The 25,259-nt window shown below is 29.8% G+C and overlaps 2 protein-coding genes across 3 annotated transcripts; one reads left to right on the forward strand and one right to left on the reverse strand.

The window, feature by feature from the left end:
* Positions 1–1,858: 1,858 nt before the first annotated feature.
* Positions 1,859–10,216, forward strand: LOC108908406 (transcription initiation factor IIB). The gene is made up of 6 exons (XM_018712440.2): positions 1,859–1,968; positions 2,031–2,141; positions 2,196–2,329; positions 6,439–6,630; positions 6,691–7,022; positions 9,983–10,216. The coding sequence occupies exons 1-6, from the start codon at positions 1,952–1,954 to the stop codon at positions 10,142–10,144; spliced, it is 948 nt and encodes a 315-aa protein (XP_018567956.1). The 5' UTR covers positions 1,859–1,951; the 3' UTR covers positions 10,145–10,216.
* Positions 2,577–24,941, reverse strand: LOC108908405 (general transcription factor 3C polypeptide 5). 2 transcript variants are annotated; one of them, XM_018712438.2, is made up of 8 exons: positions 24,512–24,941; positions 24,111–24,309; positions 20,861–20,975; positions 18,518–18,824; positions 16,797–17,007; positions 16,161–16,315; positions 15,676–16,060; positions 2,577–3,571 (listed from the first exon to the last, which is right to left on the reverse strand). In XM_018712438.2, exons 1-8 carry the CDS (start codon positions 24,779–24,781, stop codon positions 3,348–3,350), a joined length of 1,866 nt encoding a protein of 621 aa, XP_018567954.1. In that variant the 5' UTR covers positions 24,782–24,941; the 3' UTR covers positions 2,577–3,347. The 2 variants fall into 2 exon arrangements, with proteins under 2 accessions (XP_018567954.1, XP_018567955.1); XM_018712439.1 differs by lacking the exon at positions 2,577–3,571 and adding an exon at positions 10,207–10,494.
* Between the last annotated feature and the right edge of the window lie 318 nt (positions 24,942–25,259).

The raw sequence follows: 25,259 nt of genomic DNA on the forward strand, positions 1-25,259 counted from the left end.
CACTTTACAATAAACACGTCCGCTCAGTTCGACCGCTCGCACGAGAATGCACCTTAGTAGAGCATATACTACTGGAGTCAGCGTTCCAGTGGCCGAGAGTATAGCGGAGGTTGTAGTGAAAGAGAGATAGGAAAGTATATGCTATCTCTCTCTAGCAGTACGCAATCGCACGCTCTTAGGTTATCCTTATCTTAAAGCATATACTACTACTGGAGGCAGCGTCCCAGTGGCCGAGATTGTAGCGGAGGTAATAGAGACAGAGAGGACCTCTCTCTAGCAGCATGCATATACCCTCCTATACTGTCTAGCAGCATGCATATACCCTCCTATACCGGGTATAGGAGGGTATATGCATGCTGCTAGACAGAGATAGCAAATTCGTCCCTGAACCTCTCTCTCTCTCTCTCTCTCTCTCTCTCTCTACAACCTCCGCTACTATACTCTCGGCCACTGTGACGTGCCTCCAGTTCCAGTTTCCAGTAGTACTGGCACAGCTTAATACAGCTGGAAGAGTCCGTGTCGGCGCCTTTGATGTGACGGTCGAGAACCAAGCGAGACGGAATTGTGCTAACTCTCTCAGATTAAGCGGAATAGTCGGGGCTGGATTAAAAAATTTTTTATTATTGAAATAAAATATTTAGTTTCTACCTGACAGTACCGTAGTAGGTAATTTTAATAATATGAAATTTGAATTAGAATATTATGTGGTATGACATTAAAAGTAGAAAATGGGTATTTTACATAGGTAATAGGTTTTGTACTTGGAGTTAATACGGATTATTAAAAGAAAACTTGAAGAGTAATTAAAATTCCTTGTTTTAAGCTCCTGTTTACTGACGTAATCCTTAGAGAAGAAAATGGTTAAAATCGTGTTTTTTTCTAACAAAAAATCGTTAATATCTCGAAAACGGTAGATTTTAGAGAAAAGTTGCATATGAACATTTTTGTTCAGGATACCCCCAAAAAGATTATAAAAATGTATTTCAAGCAAAAAAATTTAAACTTACGAATTTGTTTAAAAAAAATTGTTTAAACAATTTTTGACCATTAGTAACGTCTGGCAACATGCGGATATGATTCAAGGGTAATTTTTTTAGTAAGATTATGAAAAAAAATTCGAATGAGAATCATGTCCCTAGCGGGAGCAACGATACAGCCTGGACTAATATTTATACATATTATAAAACATACCTACAATATAATATACAAAAAAATATAATAACATAATATATAGTATTAAAAATATAATCATTACAGATTTCTCCATTAATATAAGTTTATTTTTTGAATATTCCTAAAATTTTGGTTTATAGTTTATAACGTATAATAAATTCTAACCCTTAAATATAACCTAAGTACAAATTCTTTCGGAAAAGAATGACACGGATGACTAAAAGGTAGTCTTTTAATTAATTCAAGAAATGTGCTACAAATGTTATTTTTTGTGGATAATTGTTCAAAATTATCTTGAAATATCTTTTCAGTGTTACAAATGAGCTCAACATCGTTTGGCATTTGCAATTGTCCAAATAAGGTATCTTCATTTTCATTATTATATAAAATAAAAATAAATCAACGAAATTATACCCACGCCTATGATGCAATTCTTACTACCCGTTGTCGCTACTCGCCTTAACGAACGCCAAAGCCGTCTTTTCCGCTGGAAGGCGGAGCATAAACGCTGCGCGGCGGAATCGACGCTAACCGATCCCGCCAAGGCGCCAAGACAGTTGTGGAGCTGTATGAGCTGTGGTACTGGTATGTAGTATATGCTCTAAGCTCTTTGTGAATATGACGTCAGATTTAACCACTAAAATTAAAATCACAACTGAACCAAAACTGAGCTCTGTTGCTTCGCAAAAAAATACGGTTGTCAATTTATTCTTGTCAAAGTTGTCAAATATCTGAATAGAAATAGAAAACGAAAACAGTGTAGTTGCAGTATGTGAAAATGGCTAGTTCTTCAAGGTACTAATTTATTTTTATTAGTGATACATAATTGAATTATTTATTGTGCTGATATTTTTTAGGTATGAGACGAATAAGGTATGTTGTATTTCACATCCAGATGCACCATTGATAGAAGATTACCGTGCTGGTGATCAAATATGTTCTGAATGTGGTTTAGTAGTTGGTGACAGGTAAAAACGATAAATTTTGAAAAAATGCACTGTTAAAATGATTCGTTTATGTAGAGTTATTGATGTTGGTTCTGAGTGGAGGACGTTCAGTAATGAAAAAAATGGGGTGGATCCTTCACGTGTTGGAGGCCCAGAAAATCCTTTACTTGGTGGATCAGACTTAACGACAATGATAGGACCAGGAAGAGGTGAATATAACAAAACAGATCTTTATACATACATTTCCCTAATATTTAATTACAATTATATCAGGTGGATATAGTGTAAAAATAGTAATAATGAATTTTGGGTTTTGCAATAGGTAAAAACCTCGGTAAAAACTTCAAGTTTTAGTAAAATTTATTTGGATAGATTTAAACAAATTGTCCAAATTATTTTGATACATGTAAATACATAAATTACTTTTAATATTTATTTAATAAGTACAGTCCCTACGATATTTGTTAAGGTAGAATTCCAAGACTTGTCACATTTTTGGAATTAACTGCATTCGACACCCGAGGCAGAGGCATTGGCGGAACATTTCAAGGAACGCGTCTGATGTCCGCATTTGACACCAGAGGTAGAAAGACTGGCAGAAAATTTCAAGTCACACCCCTGCCATGGTAAATTGTTACAGTAATTCTGATAATTTTCTTGGAATTCTATCTCAACAAATATTGTACGGACCGTTAGAATAACTAATTCTAGTTTCCTTCCATAATTTTAACATTTTTTTTTTACTAACTGAATGGGTTAGCTGTATATAATAGTTATTGTGTTACGTTATTCTGGCATAAGTGACAAGTCTATTATGATTTGTGAAATCAACATTGATTTTTATTCTAAAAGTACCCCTAAATTTGGCCTATTGGCCAATTTATTGTAATGTCTAAAATGTTGCTACAAATGTAACTAATTATAACAATTTCGTGATTAATTTTTGGAATTGTCATCTGAGGATAAAAAAAATAAACTACTATTATATCAAACTGAATAAGTTTAGTCACAATTTTGACGAATTTTTTTGTAAATTCAAGGCTTTATGAAAAATTGTGTACATTATTATTTTTGAAGCATTGTCCATTGCTAGCCATTACTTTTTCCCACCTTTCTGGCAGCGTACGGATTTGTCGTTAGAACAACTCATATTTTAATGCTATCCACCAAACAATTAAATTTTTCTTATCATTGGAAGCGCTGCTTAGCCAGGCCGTGTTCCATGGATCAGAACAAGTAGAAATCCGATAGACCAATATCTGATGAATATGACAGATGGGGCAAAACATCCCATTTCAGCATTTCTAAGTATTTTTTGACTTCATGAACATGTGGTTGAGTATTCCAACAGCACTCGATGGCTTTCAGCAGCACTTTTCTTTGAATTAAAAGGAAAAGTAAAACTTCCTGCAAATGGTGTCCTGTTGGCTTGTAATTTGACATCTTCGGAACTGAGAAAAAAAAATTCAGCAAAATAATACATAATAAAAAGTTAATCCTAATGACAGAGCTTTGAACAGAAGTGTCCGATGCGATATAGCATAAGTCGCACCATTTATTGTAAATCTCTCTAAATTAACTACAGTCCTAGTAGTTATTTTATGTATTGGTAAAGTGTACTATTAAAAAAATCATGAAACAGTGCGACTGATATTGCACTAACAATAAGATGCCAAATGGAAAACCATGGAACACAATTGGAATGTATTAAATTTAATAAATTCATTCTGATTGGCTGCACTGCTATGGCTTCTCATTAGGCATCCCAGAGTAATATGGACCTTACACTGCATTGTTTTCATATTTTAATATATCGAGGATCTCATGGAAGAACGGTTTACTAATCATACACCATATGAAATATCGATGTTTATGTAATAAAAAAGAAGATATAGTTATTTCATATCAATTTCTCAATAAATAAATCAATATTTATGTTAATAAGATTTGTTGCCAGATTTTTTTTTCTTCTTGCAAAGCGGGATTTTCAAACTTTTTGAATAAAAAAGCGGGATTCTTTCGTCCAAATATGGGACATATTACGGGTTTGTCGATGTCTACAAAAAAAAGGACATAATCAGGAAATATCTATTTAATAACAGACCTGGAAAAAATAATTGATGCCTAAAGAAAAAAAAAAAACAAAAGCGGGACTGAGCATGTCTCACGTGGAACATTTAATTTTGGATTAAAAAGCGGGACGTGTGGCAACGCTGATACTCTCTTTGACTACAAAAATTTTTAGTTCTCTTTTGAATTAAGTGTTCAATTACACTATTTTTTCATGAAACGATATATTGAAATAACCTACTACTACCTACTATTTTATTTCAATAATATATATTATAATTTTGAAATTTTACATTTGAAAAAAAAATTCTTTTAATAAAAAAGTAGGACCTTGTAAAATATGATATATTTCCTGGTTATGGTAAAAAAAGAAAAGGTAAAAATACTGAGTATAGCGAGCATTTTGCAGATTTGACAAATTGTATATTTGTGTCTATTAAGATGACAAATTTTAATTTATTTTTATTTATTTTATTTATTTAAAATACACATCCAACAGGCGATACCCAATAACAGGAGTCTACTAATAAAATATAAAAAAAAGTTAAAAGAAAAAAATTAACTATGAAAAAATTCTTCAGTTTTTAGAATAGGAAAAAAATACTGTCATAATTTCGATTTATTTTAAAATTTCTACGCTTAATCACAAAAAGTTGTACATTTAAAAATGCCCAGAAAGCTATAATTTAATACAATAAATACATACCATAAAGTACAAATATTACAAAATTTATAACTAGATGGCAATTCAATTTGATATTTCACAATCACTTAATTTATAAACAAGGTTGTTGCAATTTATAAACAAAATTTATTTAAAATATGACATAGGTAACACAGGGAGTTCAGAAAGTCCGTCGGGAAACTCCGGGAGGTAATTCTACGGATTAAAATAATAGCAGTATGTAATGAAAATTTATTTCGAATTGTCAATTGTTTGCAAGCTACAGCTTGTCAAAGTTCAATTTTTTTATTTTTCTATTTAAATAACTTATTTAATTCATGTTCGATTAGTCTCTCATTTGGCACACCCACTAAGTAGATGAAGCTCTATTGGACCAGTCAGAGAAGAGTTTCATTATGCGCCGCTAGTGGGCACTTTCTTGTTGACATCACAGAAATTTAAAAATTATTGAAAAGTGAAAAATATGCACTCTTTGTTCAAGCTGATATATGTAACCGTTTACCAGGAAATCGCTATTAATGTGTTAAACATCAAATTTTTGATAATTCTTTCTGTAATTAATCAAGTAATTTTGGTGTTACGAATTGCAACAAATATTGTTTAAAGCAGGTATGTTTGATTTTTCACCATTGTAATTTTTTTTTAGCTCTGTAATAATGTGGAAAAATAAGCTGAGGATAATGAATTTACTGATAATATTTTTATTTACTAACGAAACTGGTTTTACAAGAGATGGTATTACAGCATGGCAACTTGATTAATTGCAGAATGATCAAAAATTTGATGTTTAATAACACTTTTATGGTAATTTCATGCTAAACGGTTACATTTATCAACTTGAATTAGTTAAGAGTATATGATTTTTTCTGATATTATTTTTCTTTTCAATAATGTTTAAATATCTGTGTCTAGCAAGAGAAAAAAGTTATGAACAAAACATATTTTGAGTTCTAGGTAAAGTGCCTTATGCGGCGCATAATGAAACTTTTCTCTGACTGGTCCATCTACTGATCACCTACTTAGTGGGTGTGCCAAATGAGAGACTAATCGAACTTGAATTAAATAAGTTATTTAAATAGAAAAACAAAAAAAAATTAACTTTGACAAGGTAACTTGCAAACAATTGATAATTTGAAAAAAATTTTCGTTACATAATGTTACTATTTTAAAACGTATAATCACCTCCCGGAGTTTCCTGACAGACTTTCGGAACACTGATCACTGATAGAGAAAGTGACCAACGAAACATGATTTGTACATATTTAAAGATATTTAAAAACAAAAATAAATGATAACATTTTACTTGGAAAATGTCATTCTGAATGTCACAGTGGCAGTTTTGAATAGAACACGTGTTGATAAAAACAAACAAAAAATTAATAATTTACTATATTAAATATAATGCCAAATTATATATGAATAGAAAAAAATTGCATTTTCTTATCTTATTGCAAAATACATTATATTATTTTTTACTATTATTTGTATATTTTTTTTGCTACTATTGAATAACAAAAAAGTGAAATGAATTGAACCAAAATTATAAAATGCCTTACTATCCAGGTGATGCAAGTTTTGATTCGTTTGGTGTGGCCAGATATCAAAATCGTAGAACTATGAATAGTTCAGATAGAGCTCTCATTAATGCTTTCAAAGAAATCAACGCAATGGCAGATCGCATCAATTTACCAAGAACTATAGTGGATAGAGCAAATAATCTTTTTAAACAGGTCCATGATGGTAGAAATTTGAAAGGTATTGTATTTATTGAATATGTATATTTTTGCATTAGAAGATAATAAATAAATATTTTAGGTCGATCCAATGACGCAATAGCTTCAGCTTGTCTCTATATTGCTTGTCGCCAAGAAGGAGTACCACGTACTTTTAAGGAAATTTGTGCTGTCAGTAAAATCAGTAAAAGAGAAATTGGTAGATGCTTTAAGCTAATTCTCAAAGCTCTGGAAACATCAGTGGATCTAATTACCACTGGAGATTTTATGTCTCGATTTTGTTCTAATTTGGGATTACCTAATATGGTACAAAGAGCTGCTACCCATATAGCACGAAAAGCTGTCGAGCTAGATATTGTACCTGGAAGATCACCGATATCTGTTGCAGCAGCTGCTATATACATGGCATCTCAGGTATTTGTGTATTTTTAGAATTTGAAAATGCATATGCAGAAAAAAACATTTTTTAAATTTATTATGAATATAAATACTGGGGTAATTTAAAAAATGTTGACGTAACTGTGAAACAATGTAATTATGGATACTTAAGAATATATTTTATATATGGTGTGGAACAGCCAAATGGAATAAATTCAGTATTTCAATTATTGTGCACATTTATAAATAATCCTGAGACACGTCGATTGTGGATTCTGAAATTACATTTTGCAACAAAAAAATTTCATCCACAAATTCAACCCTCTTCGAGTGGCAGTTGCAACCCCTAAATTTTTAAATGAGAAGTAGAAGCTTGTGATACCTCATTTGAAACGTATTTTCATTGCCTACTCAAAAATGCTATGGTTTTAATATTTATTGCAAACATTAATGGTCTGCTTAACGAAATTTGTTACAATAAATAAAAATATAAAAACAGCGTTTTGTTCTTGCAGACTAGCAAAACCAATTTCAGTGTCCTTTTTCAACATTTTCAACTAAAAATAAATATAAAAACTTATCAAAATTATTCATAGCTGGCATTGCCAATTTTATTGAAAAATAATAATAACAGTTATGGTTAGGTCGATCACGCCTCAGATGTTGGAAAACGTTAAAAGACATTTTTATTCACATTTAGGACGCGGCCAAGACGTTCAAGGAACTAATTTTGAACATTTTCATTGAAATTAAGTTTTTTTTAGTTTGCTGTAGCGAATTTCGTCAAACTGATGAAATTATTTTTTTTACTGCTAATTTTGCAATAAATATTAAAACCATAGTATTTTTGAATAGAGTATAAAAATATCTAAATTTTTATGTGGTTTTATTCATGTTTATAACCGACAATCTTAAAGTTGTTTTTGTAACAATTGCACTTTTAAATTATTTTACTAATTTTAAACATATATTGTATGCCAATGGCTTCATCACAATTTTTGCATAAATAAATTGTTCAAACAATTGTAGCAGAAGTTGCAAATATGCAAATGCGAGGGTACTGTTAAACTCATTTGGACTTATAACAGTTTCGGAGAATTGTTCCAACAAATATGTACGGCATTGCAATTTTCATTCTTTGTTATGTTTCTGATGAAAATTTGTAAATGCCGTATAGTTATTAATGACCTAAAAATGTAGTGAAAATTTAATGAAAAATACTATCAGCTATGTAAAATCCACTAGTTAAAAATGTACGGCATTGTTTTTTTACTTATATAGAGATGGGCAATGTGAAATTTTCCGTCCCGGAAAGTTTCCAAAATGGAAATTCTTTGAACATACACAAAAAATCGTTGGTTAATTTCGGATTTTCGGTTAATTCGGAATACCAGAAGACCATATTAAGTCTACAATCTACATAATAGAGAGCAATACAAGACTCATAAATTGCCCCCTTTTCAAATTTAATATGAATTTTGATAGTTGAACCAAAGTACAATTACATTTTAAAACTAGTATAATTATTTGATGTATTTACTATTTGTTTGTTAAAAAATAAATATAAATATTGTATACTTTATAGTTTTTACGCACTGTAACTCTCAGCATATAATTTTTTCTAACGGATGATTAATACATAATTTATATTTTTCCAATATTTATACCAATATAAATAAAAATGTATATAAGTATTTGGTCTTTTTGGAAAGCTGATGGTATGTAGAACACAATACCAAATCCGAAAAAAAAAATTTTTAATTTCCGGAATTTTCAATGGAAACTTTCCAGGAATTTCCATAGTTTGGGAATTTTCCCATCTCTAACTTATGATAAGTCAATTACAGCCATAATATTTTGAATATAACATTTTTAGTTTATATCAAGGACTTTTCAGTTTTGTACATTTTCATAATTTATTTATGTTTTTCAATTTGAATTTTTAATTTGTACCATTAATAATTATAACTGGCCATAATTTAGTACGATAGTTTTTGGTTATATTTTATCAAAAAAGTGGTTGCCGTGCAGGAATTAATGATTTTATAGAAAAAAATAAAACACTTCCAAAATACAAGTAATTGTTTATAAACTTTTGCATTAACCATAATTTTCAGACGGCATAGTTGCTAAGAATTATTTGGAGAGTTAAATAATCATGTGGAATCGATGCCGTACTTTTTTCAATGACGTGAAACAATGGGGGCTAAAATAGAGGGTTGCGCCCTGCATTTCTAACCTCTGCATCAGCAGATACGTATGGTGTCACTAAAAAAGTTATCTACGTATCAATCGGAAACTTGCAGTATAAATGCCGTACTATAGTAAATCACCAAAAACCGGGCCAAAATGTTCAGAAAATGAAAAATTTTCCTGGCTTCCGGTATTGCTATTTTTGTACGGCATTAGGTCGAGGTTCTTTTTTTTAAAACCCTCCCCCCCCCTGGGTGGACAGGTTTAGCTTACTTGTGTACTGATCTGTACCAACAAGAATTGACGGCATAGTTTCTAAAGTTATTGTTATATGTGGTAGTATTGATTTATAAGCAATTCATGCTGGGTCAAATGACCCCTTGAAAATTTCCGATGGGCTTGTAGTCTAACTAGCTCGCAATATGGTCGAGGGTAGATGAAAGGCATTAAACATTCAACATTCTACCTCTTTTTGCATAAGTTGATCGAAACAATAACGTTAAAAAATTTTATCTTTTGAAACTATATTTTTCTTGAAAATAATCCTATTTCATACTGTTCAGCAATATGTGGATGTGTGTTGAAGTGAGACAGATTCAAACATTAATTGCCCAATTGTACTTTTTCTAACTATGTATATGTTCTTAAAGTACATTTTTCTTCATACATTTCCTTCAACACAGGAACGTTTTAGTAAGAGTTATCTACACAAAATGTTGTTTTAGAATATCGCGGTTTGACAAAATGCGGAACAGTTAAGAACTTTTTTATTCTTTTTTTTTAATATATTTTTGTTATTTCAGGCATCCGAGGACAAGAGAAGTCAGAAGGAAATTGGAGATATTGCAGGTGTAGCTGATGTGACTATTAGACAGTCATATAAACTTATGTATCCACATGCTGCAAACTTATTCCCTCAAGATTTTAAATTCGCTACTCCTATCGAGCATTTACCACAAATGTAAAATTTCCAAATTTATTAGTATTCGTTTATTTTAAGAAATATTCTTACATTTTTTTAGGTACACTTAAATGTATTAAAATATCCATTTTATCATTCTATTAATAAATATTTTTGTACGAAAGATTTTTTTTTAAATATATTACAGAGTTTCTTTCAAGAAGGATGCCATAACATTAACTTCATCCTCTTCCTGAAGGCCTGCAATCATTTTATTCACATCTTCCACGGCTTCCAAATCAATATCCATGTCTGAACTCTGACTAAGGTGTTCATCATCTGAGTTTTCATCCATCCTTTCTGGTATGGAATTAACTACATCATCAGCATTTATTTGTTCTAATTCATCTTCATCTGCAGAAGTTAAAAAAAAGGCTTTCACATAAATGAAACTATGGTCATAGTTATAGCATTTTTTTTTGTTTTTTAATACCCATTTCAGAAATGAAAAAATTATTAAGTACATAATCACGTTTCTTTCATAAGGTCATAAGTGTGTATTAAATTTTGAAACGTTTTGAAAATGAATTCATATAAAATTCGATTACTTCTTTCACTGATAAACTTGTGAATTTATTATTTATTAATTTATTATTTATTAATGTAACACAATATATGGTATTCTAGAGTTTTATTGATTTAGATTAGTAAAAACATTTCTCAATTTATAAAATCATATTTTCTTGGGCATCTCTCATTTATGTTTATTCGGTGTCCTTTGTGATTGGGAAAATTCTCCAAAAATAAGTTCTTGAAAATTTTATGACGCTATTGTCAGAAGAATTTATGTTAGGCCAAACAAATAGTTTGACCTAACATAAATTCTGAAAAACTAGTTTCTGTTAAAGACACTGACAGTGCAAATATTATTATGCAATTTATTACATAATACAAAAAAAATGTGAATTTATTCAATATTGGAATATAGCCAAATGCAAATTTCAACAGAGCTTGAAAAAAAGGACTAAATGCTTGCTGTGTCCTTTCTGCCTATGGTCCTGCATGAAACTATTATTATTGCAGCAAATTTTGCAATTTTACGTAGCTATAATTATATATTGGCATTGATCTTGCAAATCGACATAAGCGACAAAAAGAAAATCGATTAAAGTCTTTGAATTAAGCCCTTAGGGCAGGGGCCGACATGCGGCTCTTCAAGTACCTCTAAAAAGAATTAAAAGCTAAAGCGAACAGACATGTAGCACAGAGTACACATGAGGCTCATGAGTCGCTCACGTAATTAGTGTCGCCAGTGTGAACAGGGTTTTGGGCATAGTTCGAACCGACCTTGAGCCGCTTGCTGTGCGCTGGCTGGAGTAAGTTTTTCCAGTGAGCATAGGGGGATGCTCAGTGTCAGTTTGGACGGCAAAACTACGTAGTCAAAAGTGTGGACGTGCTTTGTAACAAAATAACAATATCCAGGTAAAGAAATCTCTAATTGAATAAATCGATAGCAGATGTCCGTAGCTGTCCGTTCAGTTATTAACACTTTTTATACAAAACTTTTTCTTAAATTTACTGCTTAAAATGATATAGGAAGTCGTAATATGATTTCATGTGCTTTGCGTAAAAACCACGAGGTAATTCGGCAGATTTTGTGTACAAAATACGACCCAAGTACCTGGTTTTAGGTAAGTGTCCTGCGAAGAAATAAAACTTTTTTATACTGTATTAAATTAAAATTAACTAGTTAAGCTGTTAATAAGCTACCTTGGCATTCATTGCAAACACCAAAGCGCTAAATTTTGCTCTATTTGATATCAATGTGGGTACATCTGAAATCAAATTACTAGATTTAAAAAGCAGAGATTTGTGTAGTTCGAAATTTACGAATCTAAGTAGTAGCTTAGAAGAGCTAGAAAGGCAGAAATGTAGTTTGCTATCACAGCATAAGTGGACAGTTTTAAAAGACATGCCCAAGCCTGAGGCACTAATTTTCGATAACTGTAATAGTCTTCCGAAATGCTATGACTAAATAAAAAAAAAAGCTTTTGGTGTGCTGAAAATATTAGGGTCAACAATTCGTGCGAGCAAGTTTTTTCTTCGATGAACTTAGTAAAGAACAAGGTAAGAAGCCAAATAACTAATCAAAATGTAGAATCGAATTTTAAATTAAAAACTACTGGTTATGTGCCGGACATACCAAAAATTTCCAGGGAAATGTAAGGTCATCATTCGCGTTGATTTTTGAATATAATTTCATTGTTTGTTTTTTGTGACATAGTAATAATATAAATAATACATATAAATGAATGTATTTTATTTAATTACCACTTCCTTATCCGATTTAAATTTGAAATAAAATGTAAAAACAGAAATAAAAATTCGTGGCTTTTTGAAATTCATGATTGTGACATTCATTAAATTTATTCTCTCTATTTTCATCTTGCATAGTTAGATAAACAATTCCAAACAAGTTATTGCAGTATTAACGGCAGTCTGAAATATATTGAAAATTCACTATTTATTGATTTTTCTGGCGATGACGCCGATTTCAAGGTCTAGGTTCCGGTGCACTAGGTGTCCGGGGGGATGGCGGGGGTTTGCTCGCCGACGTCAGATTAGGAATCAGCAACCCGAAAAGCCCCCGGGTGTCAAGTCTCGTTACATTTAAGAGTGAAATTCAGGAGAAGCCTCCTAAGCTCCAGATCGGGGATGGACCAATTTGAAGGTCATATTCGGAATCAGCAACCTCGAAAACCAACTGGACCCTGATTTGAGTCCATTCCAGGCATTATTAACCGAGATATGAATTTTTTCTAAATGACTAAAAAATGCATTTTTCCGGATGTATTTTGCACTGCACAAATGCAATTTGGCCGAAAAACATAATACAAAGTTGATACATTTTTTTCACATAATTTTAGAAACCAAATGCAAAAAACCCCATCTTGATACGACTTGATCGAAAAATTTCAGAGGTTCAGTGCTTTATTTCCTCGACTAGTAGGGGAACCCAAAATATGGTGATTTAACGCAACTTACCTTTATAGTAAGCTGCACCCTTGAGAACTTATAGGCCTTGAATATGGGGTTTCAAATTTCTAAAAAAATAAACTGAGATATTGATTTCTTTTGAAATTTTAAACCTCATTTTCAAGGCCTATAACTTCTCAGGGTTCACTTACATGCCGCTGCTGTATCGGTTCTTATATGAAACACTCTGCATATTCATCTATATTGGTATATAATTAGTACTATGATATCGTCACTGAAGAAACAATACCGCCTAGGTGACATTTTTATCAAAATTCAGGATTCCCACAAAACACTTAAATAGGGCGCATCTCCGTCTAATACCGTAATTTTGAAGAGTTTGCAATTGAAGTAATAATTTGTTGGTTATTTTGATACCAGGAACCTAAAATTAGGTTTTCATTAATTACAGTTACGAAACAGTTTTTTTGGTCTCCTGAAAAGTTGATATTTTTGTTCTGTACGGTATTGTTTCTTCAGTGATGATATCCAGCATACATATCACAAAAAAGTTGCTTGTAATGCAGTGGCGGCTCGTGACATTGAGAATAGGTGAAGCATATTCATTGATTGACTAAAAGAAAAAAAAAGCGCCGCTGGCAAAAATTTTCAAATTTTCAAGGTCAAACGGCTTTAAATGAATTGGAAATTTTTGGTTGCATTTGCAATATACCGGAAAACTGACGTTCGTGAGAAGGATTTTCATTTAGATTTCATAAAAAATAGAAATAATAGTTCGGCTTGTGGACTTCTGCAAACATTAATGCACACCGTACATGTATGTTCCAAAGAAGCTTTGTGGTTATAATAACCTCGCGTGACGTTCCCAAAATTGTTAAATCCCTTCTTATTCCACACACCCAACTTTACACCCACAATTAAACACAGCATACAGAAAGGTTTTTTTAAATGAACACTTCCACACAACCACTTATACTCCGAATACCATTCATTCCTAAACTTTCGAACGTACACGTTGTATTTCTCGCAATTTAAAAAATCCTTTTTGTCCTCAATTTTCCATCTGGAAAATGGCATTTCCAATAAAATACATACTGGATCATACATAGAAAACATTTGTACAATTATTATATAAAACAAATATTAACTAAGAACCATTATAATCGTGCACTGGGCGATGCCATCAATCCCATGTTGGCCGCTTCGTTGCCATGACAACCCCCAGTAACAACGCTAAACGCTAGGAAGAGAAGCAGAATACAGACTGATTTCAATTTGCGTCACTTCTGTATACTATACGTTATATGGTCCGAGGTTGATGTTCGCGCTGAACGAAGCCAATGTTTTTTTAGAAGGTGTTCACCGCGCAACTATTCTGTTTATTTCTGCGTATTAAACAAACAAACACAATACATTTTCAATATAGAATTGTACCTAAATTATAAAATTTATATAAAATTTAAAATAATTTTAAATTGCACAACCAAACGGAAATTTTAGGTGAAGCAGTGTGTCACCTGACAAGCCACCACTGTTGTAATATTTCTTTATATTAAGGTCCTGAGAAATTACTCAAGTTGCGTTTTTGGTGCTTACGCCTCTTTGCGTGATCAATGACGATATATTTAAAAAAAAAAAAAAAATTCAAAAAATCTTGTGAAACTTGAGATATTTGAAATAATTTAATTTTTGATTGGCTTTACTTATTGGATTGTCTAAAGAAAGCAATCTCTAGAAAGCAGTGCATACTCAGTTAAGTTTTATATAAAGGACATGATAGTCTGCCTATAATGCACAGCTGCAGAGCATTTCTCTGAACTATTAATATTGATAGATTATTTTGCTATTTCAAGCCACAATGTCAAGATCGAAAGTGTTTTTTTAAATAAATACTCAGTGGTCAAAAGTGCAGAAAAAATTACAAAGAAAATTGATATCCAATGTTCCTTTAGTGAACTTGTGAGGAATTTTACAGAATGACTTCTAATGCATCTGATTTACTCATTAAAATTGGTTCAAGTACCAAATATTAATATTGTTTTTTTTTTAATTTAATAATGAAATTATTGACTTATATTTACTTATTAGGTACATTTATAAAAATAACTAGATAAATAGTGTTAAATAGATATTGATCAGTCAACCAGTTTTTTATGTAAGAGTATCATTTTTATGGTCGCAATTTAACTAAAGACCATCGTAGACTATTGCTATCAACCGCATGCTTGCTGACATTTGACATTTCATTAATGTCATAGTCATTTTATTTATGATTTAAACAGAAACATACGCCTATCTAGAGCCAGTGTTCATCAGCATGATTCAGTTGCGGTCAGGCTGAACTAGAGAGGCCTTATTGTGTTGCTCGAATCAGAACAACTGCTCTACCTCCAAACTCCAATCAAGAAATCGTTTTTTTTATCAATAACAAATTGCGTGACATAAATTAATAAAATCAGATCATCTGCTCTGATACAAACCAATGACAATTATTATGTTTCTTTTTAAGTTGTTTGTGCAAATTGTTTGGTTAAATTGACGATGATTAAAACTTAATTAGCTATCAAATTAAAATTTTCTAATAATTTATTATCTCACCTAATAAGTCAATTGTGTGAATTTCAGAATCAGTCATGTTTGCACTAGATTTAGATGGTTCCTTTATAAATGGTGGTACATTTACACTTGTATATATGCCTTTTTTAATATTGCTTAACATTTTGCTACAATAGGTAGGAGATGAATTTTCCTTTAATTGCTGCTTTTCAGACATTTCTGACTGATTTTGCTGTTGCAATTTGATGGTATCTTCTAGTAGTTCTTCTTGTACCCTATCCATCACATATTTATTAACTATTTCTCTACATTGTTCCGTAAAATTAACTGGCAACCATCCATTCTTTGAGTCATATTTTGTCCCTGCAGGTAATTTAGGTAATCTAGATACCATTTCTTGAATTTCAGGTAATAGCACATCGCAATACTAAAATAAATAAAACAAATAGATCTAAAAAATATATTCCTGGATGAATCAATTCAATAAGTAGTTAAATATTGTTAAAAAATTTGTATAATAAAATCACCTGATAGAACATCTGCCGTGCTGGAGGTATATAATTCGGTCGTAGGACATAACTTCTTTCTTCAATAATATAATTATTGATAGAATCTACTTTATCTTTTAGAGAAGTTTTGTTTGTGTAACTTCTTTTAGCATCAACTTTCAGTTTTGTTCCCTCTGCAATATTGCAAATTATTTAGGTAACTTCAGAAATATGAAATTTAAAATTAAAATACATAAATATAATTTTTTTTAATTGAACTATTTTGACAATAGATATATTACAGAATATGTACAAGGTTATTTTGGTAATATTTTAACCTTATTATCTCTTGAGATTTTGTATTTATAAAAAAAATGGGAGGGCAGATGATTTTAATATCTTATCGCAAATTCAAAGCAACACCTCGAAAAATAATTGAATTCAACATATTAGCTATAAATCACCCTGTATATTTATACATACTCTATTTGCTGTTTCAGTGTTCGATATTCTGATCTAACATTTTAGATTTCCAAAAAAAAAAATATATATATAAAGATATGATCAGATTATAGTCATATTATAAAAAAAAGATTACTGTCAATAGCAGGTACATATATCTATATTTTCAGATTTCGTAATTTCAAGAAGTTGTATTTGTAATCACTTCCTTACCTTTAGCTCGTATTCTATAATCCAACGTTTGATATATTCTGGAATTAAAATCTTTTTGTGGGTTGTATTCATATCTTATCCAAGTCATTCTCCAAGGTCCTGCAGGACAAAAATATGCAACCGCCGGTAATATAATTTTAGCATTTTCTGTGTTTATTCCAGTTTTGTATTGGATAGCAACTTTAGTCCATGCAGGCCTTTCCTCGAATAGCTAAATAAATAATCATAAAAACAAATTCTAAAATCTAATTGTTTTTACTCTTATTATAAACAAAAATACAAAATTGAAAATCTACGAAAATAACCAAATAAATATATTTTAAAATTTTTCAGAATTCAAGAATGTTCTTGTTTATTTCAATTTTTATATTATTTTATTATTAATCCTTTTAAAATATTAATGGAATATTTTTAGAAAAATTCTTAATTAATTTGAAAGAAAAGATTATTTGTGGGAGAAATTTCAATTGTATTAAGTAATGTAATCTATTAACAATAATGAACAATAATCTACAAAATCTATTTTTGAAATAGAAAAAGGGTAGTACAATAAATCCTATGAAAGAGGTATAGACACATAGGAAACCTCTAGCATAAAGAAAGGTATAATTAAAAGTTGATGTGAATAAAATTTTTTCAGAAGACCTGCTAATTAGTACAATAAGTCAGGAGAGAGTTATACATTGCGTAGTTACAGAATTTTTTTATTGTCTTTTATTGTATTATCCATTGTCCTCTGAAATATAATCTTGGACTAGCCATCCTGGAATAGATTCTACATGTCAAAATAATTAGAAAAAAACTCAAATGTTGATATGCGATTTTCATTTGTTTTCAAGCTATGACGATTTCAATAAAAAAAAATGTATGATATTCTATCATAGTGTTCTTAAATATATTTTTATCAGGACATCTGCGATATAGAAACCATTGACGATATTCTTCAACAGCAACATTTTGTAGCGCTTTGATCGCACAAACGTGTAATCAAATGTTAAACTATTGCAACATAAAATGACTGACAAATATCCTACTTTTGAACTTTGAACATGACAATCTCTTGATTTCAAATTTTTAAAATTTGTAATTACGCTATAACTTGAAAACAAATGAAAATAACATATTGGAGTCTTCTTATTATTTTGACATATAGAATCCATTCCTAGAGTTTGGTAAGAGTCTCCCGACTCACCCTGTATAATTTATACAATTTGGATTACCTATAGCTATGATACAGAAGTTGAAATCTTGTTTTAAATGAAATTGAAATTTTTTTTCCCAAACTAATAAATATATTCAAATGTAGTCCACTAAAAATTATGGGGATTGATATAAATAGTATTATTTGTAAGAAATTTAAATAAATGATTAGATGATTTTTCTAAGTTCGAATAAAAATTATCAACTTTTGTTTTATTTCACTGATCTGAAAGATCAAACAAGATAAAAAAACGCTAAATTAGAAAACTATGTTTTGGCTGCCTTAGTGCCACACAGAGAACAATAATATGAGTAAGGATAATCCATATTTCATAAAACTTTATAAAGTGTTAAAGCAAGTTTTGCTTAATAAATGACACCAACTTTTGACAACCTGATGAAATATACCAACACAGATTCTATGATATATCAAGAAACATTTCCAGTTTGTAAGTGTATTTATTATTTGATTTAAAACATTTAAATTTAAAGATTATGAAAAAAAAAATGTTTTATCTTACCTTTCTTACATTTATATATTGTTTTTCCAAGTTCTTTTCTTTTATCAATTCCATTGTATATGTGAGAGGTTGATCAGGTATTTGTACATTAGGTGTTTGAAGATTTACAAATATCGACACATGCTTGATCAGTATCTTTTTAGGTTTCTTTGTCGACTTAACATTTTCACTTAATTTTGACAGTTCTGGTCTTACATTTGAGTTCAATTTTTCTGCAGTATTTAAATATAACTTATTTTGAGATATATCAATACGAGCAAAACTCGGAGGAATGAAAAATTTGGGTTGAGATGAGGTTTCTTTAGACCTAAAATTTTTTAATACCAAACGTTAATAGCACGTATTAAGAAATGAGGTATTGCTAAAAATATTGTAATACTAAGGCCCGGTACTTCGAGTCTCGGTTAAAGCTTGATTAACTGATCAAGCGATTAGACTGTACATAATGCTGATTTATTTTATAATGTATAATGACAGTCTAATCGACTGATTAGTTAATCAAGTCTTAATCGAGACTCAAAGTACCGGGCCTAATATTTATGAAATAATAATTGAAATAATGACAGTATCTATGAATTAAATTAAAGTGGTTCTGGAAATGACTCCTTTAAAGAAATGATCATTTTCTAAGAGCTTAAATAGCTTCATCATAATATCATTCAAGTCAATAATATTAATGTTTTCTGAGAAAAATATTTCAAATTTATGATTTTACAGTATAGACGAGACAAAATTTTAATGCAAAATAAAATTACAAAAATTGTGAGATTCAAAAATAATGACAATTTACTGAGATTTTAACGGAAAACGAGATCGCAAAATATGATCTCAAAACAATATATTCATTTTTCCTTTGAAAGAGTTAATGTGATCAATTAGAAATTAGAGGATCTTTTTCTAATATTCTTTGATGATCTGTAAGATAAAGCTGTTTAATTTTTGAAAAAAAAAACTGAAAAAACCACATGAAAATGTCATGAGCAATTTTCTTGCAAATAAAAGCCTTTTAAGGCCTTTAGAATTTTTATAATTTTTTTTATTAGATGTAGTTTGCTACCAATAATAAAAATCTACAAAATTTTAAAAAATCATTTAACTTAAAACAAGGTTGTGGCAAAATATTTATTAAATATTTACTTTGATAATAGTGAGTTTTCAAAAAAGTGTCGTAGGAACTTGCATGATTATTTTTATGAGAAATCAATTATGTATTTCTATTCACTTTTAATACCTGGAATTTAAAAAATAAAGCATTATCTGCCATTAAAATTTGACTAAACATTATGCTTACATGTTATATATCTATACTATGATTAAAAGAAAATTTAAAGACATGAAAAAAGTAGAACTTCTTCATCTATATATACTGGGTATAATGAAAATGCTTGACGAAATTTAAATACACAGTAAATTTTATGTCATAAATTAAAGAAAAAAAATATGTTGAAATAGAATGTGTTAAAAATGAATGAAAAAAATATGATGCTTTACTTCAAATTCCTGAATATGGGATTGAAGACATGATATGTTCATAGATAATATTATTATTACAATATTACGTAATAAATAATTTAATACTATGACAATTTTAATGAGAAAAATATCGATTTTACTATTTATCTCAAAAATGATGCAATATGCAAAAAAATATTTTTGTAAAGCCTTCAGGTACTAGTCAAATTTGAAATAGTTGGCTTGAAATAAATGAAAATTACGAGTAAATATTATTAGTGCTAATCTAATCTGTTGCTGAGACTATGCATCTATTTCAGAATTCTATTGAGAGTAAAGTTACACCTCAAATATGAATCGAGTTGATAAGAACCATTTTTATTAATTAGTGATGTGGAAACCACTGCTAATGTTAGATTAAGCATTTATGTTACATCCTGAATGATGAAATTTGAATAATGAAATTTTTTGAGTTGCATGTATATCAAATATCCACACTAACTTTTTAGATGTAGGTACTTAAATAAAAAAAATTATTTTAATTCATGTTACGTTGTGTAGGTATAATTGTAAATTATATAATTTATAGACATTAAAAAATGCAAGATAAGAATACGGACCCTTTCTACTACATAATTTGTATAACAGTTCTCTTAATACATGGTAAGAAAACTGATAATCAATCATCCCCTTCAGAATTAATTAGGGACTTAAATAAGATTAAATAGCCAACTTAAATATTAAATATTTTTGTTTAATATTTGTCATTTGTAAAATTCTTGTTGGCATATTGCAGACAAAACAGAGAATGTATGTATAAAACAAGACAAATTAAAAGTATAGTTTTCACTGATGGAAAATTTTATTAGATAAAAAATAAAGATAACTCACAGTAACCATTCTAGTGTAGGTAACTTCTTTGGCAAAATTTTCTCATAAATATATTCCACATTATCGTTGGCTGCATTCGAAGCCACTAACGGCAAATATTGAAAATCACACATTCCTGAAAATAGGTGTGTTTTAAATAATTTATAAGTAGTATTAAATAACCTCTCTTGTAGTATTACTCTGATATTAACTATTAAAAAAAACACGTACCTATATATAGTAAATCACAGCAAATAAAAAAAAAAGTTTAAGAAGATAGAACATTAAAAATATTTCAAATTTGACCTACAAATCTATGTGCAATTGTTAACAGTTTAGCAATTACAGGATGCTGAAGTTAATGCTGATATATTAAATTATTTGTAGTCAGCGAAATGAACATTTATTTTTTTGGTCAGGAAATAGATATTAAAAAAATGTTTCTGAACAGATTTCGACCAGTTAGTCCAGAATTGGACACAAAATTTCTCTTTCTCTCTCTTTATTTTGTCTGTTCTTCTGTTTTACTTGAACTCAACTGAACAGTTGTCGGTTGTTGACTGTACTATTCATATTTCTTCAATTTTAGCGAGCAGATTTTCTCGTACACCTTTTTTTATCTTTGAAAATAAGTTTTTTCAGTTGCAGAATGCCTTCCAAAAGTACTAATTGGAACAGAGACAAAAAATAAAAATGATATTTTTTCAATATTCGGAAGATGTTCTCCAATGGGCCTTTTTCCCTTCAGAAGCTTTATGTTGTTGTTGGCTTTGTGATTCTGCTTTGAACAATTTTCTAATTTTAGAATATCTATTTATTGGATTAGTAACAAAGTTGACCTCCAAACAAAGAAGTTTTTATGAAGTTGTTGAGGCTTAAAGATAAAAAATTTACCATAAGTGGTTGAAAACCGGTGCAGTGATTCTACTAAACCATTAAAAATTGGGTACAAATTTATGACGCAAAATTTTAAGATTACCGATGTTCTATCTTCTGAATTTTTTTTTTGCACTTCTATGAATCACCTTATACTATCTTATAATTTATTTAAAATTCCTCTAAAGCATCCTGAGGATTTTTTTATTTAAGACGGATTCTTCCTTATTTCTAGTAATATCAATAATATAAAAAGTGTTTCAAATAAAAATTGTACCTTGAGATTGCATCAAAACAATTTTGCTACATATTAAAATTATTTTCAATTATATAGAATGTTCCAGTACTTCTCTGTATTATCTAACTTCATTTTTGAAAAAGAATAGACTGTATATATAAGCATTTTTGAATTTTTCATAAATTTATGGTACGTTTTGATAAACATACTGGATCTAAAATATACTGTACATGACAGAAAAAAATTGTCTACAGCATCCTTGAAAATATCAAATATGTTTGAAACTAAACATGATAGCAGATGCAGATTTCACCACTTGTTTAAACATAATCTTATGTTTTACTTACTTAATCAATTTCAAATAGAAAAATAACAATTGTGGGTGACAGAAGTCCCAAGTTTTAGATTATGCGCAAATGGATTTATTTTAGACAAATATTTTAAATCTTCTATCCATTCTATTAAAGTAGAATAAAACAAATATTATTGTAGTTTTTTTTGTATTTTTGTAACTATCTGAATGAAATGTCAATGTCTATGATGGCTTTCTGTTACAATAGTCTCCACTGGCCCATTGCGATGTATGACACATCGTGCTATAATATTTAGGTAACTTTTATGTCATACGATACTCAATGATCATTTTCATAGTCCATGTTAGTCTTAAAGATTCCAGAAATATGAAAAAAAACTACAGAAGTAGGTACGAGTTTTTAAATTCATCTCTCAAAAATGTGCATACATCAAATTATAGACCCTTTCATATACTTGGAATTAGGAGACAAATGCATAATTTGGTAAATATAACATTTTCCGATGAATTTAAAAACTCGTCCGTAATAGATTTCATCAAACCTTTATAAAATTCAAGAAAATTAAATTTTGCATCTATCTGTAACAAATTTAATATAAGGTTTCATTTAAATCTGTAATTATTAATTGAAGATAGGTTTCTTCATGCTTGTAAAAAACCTATCTTGTTATCATGTTTCATTTTAGATTTTTTAGATTTCTAAAATATACATGTTTCTTACAAAAGCTTTAAATAACCAAATATCTGTTTATCAAAATATGCCTTAAATTAAATAAAGTATTTAAATATATAGAGTGTTCCAAAAAGGTTGTGCCAAACTTCAGGATTTTAGAGGGGGCATTGTGATGAAAAACTTTTGCGTAGGGTGCCCTAGTCAAAAATGAGCCGTTTCGGCTCCAAAGTCATACTGATAACAAAAAATAATAAAGTTTCAAAATGACTTGCTTGAATATAAAACATATCAATATCATATTATTGTTTATTACTGATAAAGGAAAAAATTATAATAAAGTTTCAAAATGACGACCCCCCAACTTCATTAGATAAATTGGTCCTTTGAAGCATAGAATCATGCACCCGTTGGAGGATGTGCGGATCTTGCTGTACGTAAAGAGAGGCTGCCATCACACTTCCCAATAATTTCTCTTGGCTGTCAACGGGAGTTTCATACACCAACGACTTGATGTAACCCCAGAGAAAAAAATTCAATTGGATTAAATCCTCTTCCGATCCATCGTGCAGGAAATTGTTGGTTTAGGTAATCCTGTACAATACGGGAAAAATGTGCAGGTGCACCGTCTTGTTGCTACCACATTCTAGCTTGCGTACCCATAGGATTGTGTGCATTGTCCAATAGCTCAGGAAGTACGATGATTTTGGAGCCGAAACGGTTCACTTTTGACTAGGGGTCTCTATGCAAAAGTTTTTCATCACAATGTCCCCTCTAAAATCGTGAAGTTTGGCACAACCTTTTTAGAACACCCTGTTTAATGTGTTCCATTTGAAAATATAATGGTAATGCTCAGATGAAATGGGACACCCTGTATAATTTACAATAATTTTAGAATATGAAGAAATTGATCTGTTGGAACTTTTATTTGAAACACTATTTTTGTATTATTGATATTATCAGCTTATTAAGTAATTACGGTGTATATTTGCAATTACTTCGAAACTAAAAAAAAATTACAATACTTATAAGTGTATTTTGAGATTATCATGTCAACTAAATGAGAAAAACTTCTAAGCCTTAACATCTAAATTTCATCCTAATTAGATACTAAGTCATCAATATTACTTTCAAACTTAAAATTAAAACAAATTGGTAAAATATTGATAATTACGATTAAACTTAAAATTTAATGATGTTACTCCTATAACTTCATAGTCATATTTTGGCTCATCCAGTTGTGATTTAGTGGGAGCATGTTTAACTCTTATTAAAATTCCAGGATTCGTGTCTCTATCAGCACTGCAAGGTTTGTTGTATTTGTTATTTGGATGAAAACGTAATTCCAACTTAATTCTGTGATCTGCAGCTGCCTATGAAAATACAGAACAAGTTTGAGTTTATAAAATATTAATTTACTGTATTATAGATTTCGAGTACTGATCAATTAAAAAAAAAAACAAATACTCTTAATTCTTAACGTCTCAAGCAAATAATACATGTAACTTAGATATAAGAAATATACATCTTTCAAGCCAAAAACTGTAAATTTTACATATGTTACAAAAATATTACCATTTCTATTTCTTGCATTTTTCCAAGTGTTTCAATTGCAGAAGTTACATCTTTCACAAGACCCGGATATTCTATCCGTAAGATTTGTTTAGAAAAATTATATAAGTATTTAGAATTAACATTATCGTGTAATATTGGTTTGATTCCTGTTGTTCCATTTAAAATGTTTTTAGACTGATTAGATTTAAACTTTGTTAAAACCTTTTTTGGTCTTTTTAAAAAATGGCCTGTGCTACTATGAGGCTGCCATTCTTCGTCACTTTCAGACATACTTGAAAATATTTTCAAAGTTAATAAAATTAATAATAATTGATACTTAAAAGGCGCAAATTAAACAAATTATCTCATTACAGATAAAATTGTTATTGTAAGGTAAGATTGTAACTTTAAATGTTATTATTACAGGTTACAGGAATTACAGGATGTCAAAAGGTTTGTGTTTGTATTGTTTTATAACCTAGAACGAGAACGATTATTATTCCTTTTCTATTCTGTGATTTGCGCCATTGATTTTATAAAACTCTGCTATTTCTGTCAAATATGTATGTCAATGCATTCGTTTTGTTGGATTGATTCCGGAATTAAATAATATTGCCTTAAATATGCTTATTTAAAAAATAAATATCTTTATTTTTACAAGTGTTTTTTTTTGCCTAACAGGTTTTAACAATGAATAACAAAAACTCAGAATTGTGTTTAATTAAGATCATTGCTAATCTACAATCTACATTAACTATCAACAAAATAA

The sequence above is a fragment of the Anoplophora glabripennis genome, unplaced genomic scaffold, assembly GCF_000390285.2.
Source record: "Anoplophora glabripennis isolate ALB-LARVAE unplaced genomic scaffold, Agla_2.0 scaffold277, whole genome shotgun sequence".
NCBI classification, from domain to species: domain Eukaryota; kingdom Metazoa; phylum Arthropoda; class Insecta; order Coleoptera; family Cerambycidae; genus Anoplophora; species Anoplophora glabripennis.

Excerpts from the sequence above, each read along its gene's own strand:
- LOC108908406 (XM_018712440.2), top strand. Across the intron at positions 2,330-6,438 it reads AATGATAGGACCAGGAAGAG|GTGATGCAAGTTTTGATTCG; the intron begins GTGAATATAACA and ends CTTACTATCCAG. Across the intron at positions 6,631-6,690 it reads TGATGGTAGAAATTTGAAAG|GTCGATCCAATGACGCAATA; the intron begins GTATTGTATTTA and ends TAAATATTTTAG.
- LOC108908405 (XM_018712438.2), bottom strand. The coding sequence starts at position 24,781 with ATGTCTGAAAGTGACGAAGAATGGCAGCCTCATAGTAGCACAGGCCAT. Across the intron at positions 20,976-24,110 it reads ATTAAATTTTAAGTTTAATC|GAATGTGTGATTTTCAATAT; the intron begins GTAATTATCAAT and ends ACCTATTTTCAG. Across the intron at positions 18,825-20,860 it reads CCTACACTAGAATGGTTACT|GTCTAAAGAAACCTCATCTC; the intron begins GTGAGTTATCTT and ends AAAAAATTTTAG.